General features: G+C 43.0%; 1 protein-coding gene and 1 pseudogene across 1 annotated transcript in view; one reads left to right on the top strand and one right to left on the bottom strand.

Moving 5' to 3' along the window:
- Positions 1-2,108, top strand: part of LOC109972733 (dual specificity protein phosphatase 14-like) — an 8,985-nt pseudogene extending 6,877 nt beyond the window's left edge.
- Positions 2,109-2,198: 90 nt separating this feature from the next.
- The window catches only part of polr2d (RNA polymerase II subunit D), an 11,367-nt gene continuing 8,545 nt past the window's right edge, over positions 2,199-5,020 (bottom strand). The window contains exon 4 of the mRNA XM_020621827.1: positions 2,199-2,827. Coding sequence (XP_020477483.1) covers positions 2,749-2,827 — 79 coding nt within the window. The 3' untranslated portion in view covers positions 2,199-2,748. The remainder of the gene's footprint in view (positions 2,828-5,020) is intronic.

Here is a 5,020-nt window from a genome sequence, read left to right as displayed (position 1 = left end):
ATGAGTGAAGTTTAGACCAAAAAGTTCTACTTTGGTCTCATCTGACCACATGACTTTCACCGATGCCTCCTCTGGATCATCCAGATGGTCTTTGGCAAATTTCAGATGGGCCTGGACATGTGATGACTTGAGCAGGGGAACCTTCTGTGCAATGCATGATTTGAAACCATGACGGCGTAGTGTTCTACCTACAGTGACCTTTGAAACTGTGGTCCCAGCTCTCTTCATGTCATTGACCAGCTCCTCCCTTGTAGTTCTGGGCTGATTCCTCACCTTTCTTATCATCAGTGATACCCCACGAGGTGAGATCTTGCATGGCGCCCCAGTCCGAGGGAGATTGACAGTCGTCTTTAGCCTCTTCCATTTTCTAACAATTGCTCCAACAGTTGATCTGTTTTCACCAAGCTGCTTGGCAATTGCCCCGTAGCCCTTTCCAGCCTTGTGGAGGTCCACAATTTTGTCTCTGGTGTCTTTTGACAGCTCTTTGGTCTTGCCCATGGTAGTAGTTGGCGTCTGACTGACTGTGGGGTGGACAGGTGTCTTTAAAGAGCTCAGACAGGTGCTACTAATTTAGATTAATGAGTGGAGTAGAGGTGGACTTTTTCAAGGCACAGTAACAGGTCTTTGAGAGCCAGAATTCTTGCTGTTTCTCAGGTGTTCAAATACTTATGTTCAGCAGTGCAAGACAAATAAATTCTTTAAAAATCATACAATGTGATTTCCTGAAATTTTTTTTTATTCTGTCTCTCAGAGTGGGAATGCACCTACAATGTGAATTTCAGACCCCTCCATGATTTCTAAGTGGGAGAACTTGCAAAATCACAGGGTGTTCAAATACTTCTGTTCCTCACTGTATAGGTATTTACCTCATTGCGGGATTAATTATGGGAGGAATATTCTTCTTTGATCTCTTGAATCTTGTCTTGTTCTTAGGTATTTGATTTGTTCTCAGGAATTAATTGCGGGAGAATCATCCTTGTTCTTGATTGTCTCTCAAATACTATATTCTGTTTGGTTTTAGGTACTTTAGAATTAATTTCTCAAGATATGTGTGTGGTGTTGGTTCTTATGGTGTATTGTTGCTGCTCTCTGTTGCTGCTGGAACACAGGAATTTCCCCATTGTGGGACCAATAAAGTCCTACCTACCTACCATAAATAAACTTGCTTTGCTTCTGTGGTCTCTACAGGTTTAAAGGCCTCACACTTCATCAGGCTCACAAACTCATTCTGGAGCAGTGTCCGTTCATTCAACCCAACGAGGCAGCTGATGGACTATGAGAGAACTCTGTTCCGCAGGAACTCGGTGAGGATGGTGAGGACACCCAGAGGAGTCCTGCCTGAAGCTCTGCAGGACTTGGAGGACCCCGAGGACTCGTAATGTGTCAGCTTCGAATGGACAAGCTGATCTGACAGGGAATCACTTCCTGCTCTGAGACATTAAAGCTGCTCACGTTAAGATTCTCCTGAAAACCTGAAGTCACCCATTTCATTTTCAGCAAAACATACAGACTTGACTTGGAAAGATAAAAAACAGGGAGAATGGGAATTGAACCACAGACCTTCTGGTTAGGGAATGACTGCGCCAGCTCCTGAGGTTGCTCACTGATCTTGATCCATGAAGCCAGCCTTTAAAAGCAAATTTAATTCTTAAATAAGATGTCCGCTGCTTGTTTACTGAAAAATGTTTAATGATGTGGAGGAGAACCTGAGATGTGGACATTTGTAGGGACCTAAATGTAAAAATACAGTTTGACAGGTGAAAATAAAATTACAAGCATGACAGAAAAATGCGTGAACCTGATAATTCCAATGAAATACTGTGAAAGTCTGTCATTACTCCTGTCATACACTCAAAGCTGCATGAGAAGCCCCCCATTTATTGTCATCATTTTTTAATTGAGGTGTGTTGGGTCCAAAAATGTGCAATGCCGTTTCCTTTTGTGAGGCTTTTGTTTTGGCAATGCCACCAGATGTTTTACGCCGACTTGTTTTAGTCCCACATCAGGAGTGAACCGGTGCCGTTTGCTGTCCAACATTTCTTATCCTCGGCATCAGGTCACAACCAGCTACAGTGTAAAAGAAGAAAATGAAGTTCTGTTTTATTAACATTTGTAATTCAGCTGTATTCAGTAAAGCCCCCAGCAGGCTTATTGTCTTCTTTCTAGACTTTGTAGGAAAATGAACTGGTGATAAACAATTCATCATCAATAGTTTTATTCAAATTCTGTGGCAGATACATTTTCAAAACCACTAATGAGCGGCTTTGGACGTCAAACCGAATAGCAGACTTAAATGCATAAATTCTGCTGTCGATTGATCTGCTGAAGGCAATTGATGATCTGTCCGTGTTTGTAGCGTCGGGTTCACGGGTTTAAGATTGCACTACCAACATAAGACTAGAGCTGGGAGACAGTGGAGCTGTCTTTCCAAAAAAACAAAGATCTGATCCATCAACACTGATGAACATTGACCAGTGAATAAAAAGTGGCAAAAGTACAAAACAAAAGCCAGAAACAATGGCTGTGTAAAAAAACAGACACGTCCTTCTATTGTGACAGGATCAACGATCAGCCGGACATATGGAGATTGACTCAACTCAGTTTCAAATGAAAACCTGCTGGTGAACACGAGACCATCAGGATCCACATCAGTTCAGTCCTGACAAAGAACACTGTGGAAAGGAGAGCAGGATCTGAACAGGACCGAGACTCCAGCAGGAGCACCACTTGGTAGTCCTGGTCCTGGGCTCAGTACTGGAAGCTTCTCTTGGTCTGGATGTCGTCTAGGATCTGCTGCAGCTCCTCGTCTTCAAACCGGCCCTCCAGACTGAAACACACACAACAGATAAATCCATGAAGAAGAAGTTAGTCTTTGACTGGTGATACAGCATCACTAGACATGTACTGTCAATGATCATTAGTGTCAGTCTTCTATTGATTGTTTTGTCCATAAAATGTCAGAAAACAGGAAAAAACGTCCAGTTCAACAGGTGATGTCCTTTTTAAAACCCAGACACATTCCGTTTTCTGTCACAGACTAATATTTTGGCAGCCTAAAAACAAAAACCAAGACCGATCAATTAATGGACTAACTGTTGCATCACACGCTCAATTATTTCTGTTCAAAGCCGTGCATTTTATGGGCCTTGTTTTCACACTAACTCTCTCCTACTAGCAGAACTGATGCGCTGCCCTCAGCGCTGTTCGAGCTTCTAACTTCTCAGAAGTCTGACCACCATGATCCTGCCTGCAGTCCCAGCGCTCTCAGCTAGGAGCAGATCGACCAGGTAACCCCAAGAACCGGGAGCCTGAAAGTGATGTGTGAGCTGGTGGTGTCCCATCACCACCAAGTTTCACATCAATTAGAAAACGAGAAGCTCGTGTTTAGGCCACAGCGTTGCTGTTGGTTCTATTATTGCTACATCATCATCATCAACTTTATTTATATAGCACATTTATCCCAGCCATAGCTGCCCAAAGTGCTTAACACAGTTACACATCACAACCGTATTAAAATCAAAACACATAGAAACAACACAATAAAATACACCGGCAATAACATAATAACAATAAACAAAACAAATTACCAACATCCCCTTACAACAACCCCCAAATACAGCATTAAAACAAGGTACCCCAACATGACACCGCCTCATACTGGCTCAAACGCCCAAGGGTAAAAGTGGATTTCCAAATGCCTGGTGATAAAAATAAGTTTTTAAATAAACTTTAAAAGTGTCCATTGACGAGGTCTGCCCAACGTGGAGAGGCAACGCATTCCACAGTTTAGGGGCCCCCGCCGCAAACGCTCTGTCCCCCCTAAGTCTTCGCCTTGTTTGTGGAACCTCCAAGAGCAGCTGATCAGCTGATCTGAGGTGCCGCAAAGGACAATAGGGGTGCAGTATTTCTGACACGTAAGGTGGTGCCAGTCCGTTCACAGCCTTATATACAAATAAAAGAATCTTAAAATGAATTCTAAGATGCACTGGTAACCAGTGCAGAGAAGCCAAAACGGGCGTTATATGCTCCCTTTTTCTCCCACCAACCAGCAGTCGAGCAGCCGCATTCTGAATCTTCTGTAGGCGATCGAGAGACCTCTGATTAACCCCAAAATAAAGCGAGTTACAGTAATCTAAGCAAGATGTTATAAATGCATGTATTGCTGTCTCAAAGTGTTTCCTTGGAAGAAATGGTTTTATTTTTGCCAGCCATCGCAGGTGAAAAAAACTAGCCTTTACCACCGCATTTACTTGGATTTCCAACTTAAGACCTGAGTCAACTTTGACCCCTAGGCTAGTAACAATTGGCTGCACATACTGCATCAAACAGCCCATGTCCATTAGGGGGAGCTCACTAACGTTGCTCAGGCTAAGCACTACCACCTCAGTCTTAGCATCATTTAATCTTAAAAGATTTAGAGACATCCAATTCTTCACCTCACCAAAACAAGACAATAATGGTGTAACCGAGGCTAAGTCCAAACCCCTCAGTGGCAGATACATTAGGTACCCCAGACGCTATCACTGAGGATGAGGATGCAATATCTGCGAGCCCAACAGACATCGTCCTGCCTGACAGATATGACCTAAACCACTCCAGGGCACTGCCCCGGATACCCACTAATTGTTCCAGTCTCGATATCAAAATATCAGGGTCAACCATATCAAAGGCAGCTGTTAAATCCAATAAAACAAGAACCACAAAATTGCCAGCATCAGTTGCCATATAAATATCATTAAAAACCCTCAACAGGGCTGATTGTGTGCTATGCCGGGTTTTAAAACCCAATTGAAAGACTTCCAGCAAGTTCTGCTCATCTAAAAAGGATTTCAAGTGTGTATACACCACCTTTTCTAAAATTTTCGAAATAAAAGACAGCTTAGAAATAGGTCTAAAATTGTTCAAAACAGTTTGATCAAGGCCTGGCTTCTTAATCAGAGGTTGAACAACAGCATGCTTGCAGTGTCTGGGAACCACACCAGAGGATAAACTGCTATTTACAATGGCTAAAACCACCCCT

This window comes from Monopterus albus, unplaced genomic scaffold (genome assembly GCF_001952655.1).
Source record: "Monopterus albus unplaced genomic scaffold, M_albus_1.0 scaffold268.1, whole genome shotgun sequence".
NCBI classification, from domain to species: Eukaryota; Metazoa; Chordata; class Actinopteri; order Synbranchiformes; family Synbranchidae; genus Monopterus; species Monopterus albus.
This window is presented reverse-complemented; position numbering and strand designations above follow the sequence as displayed.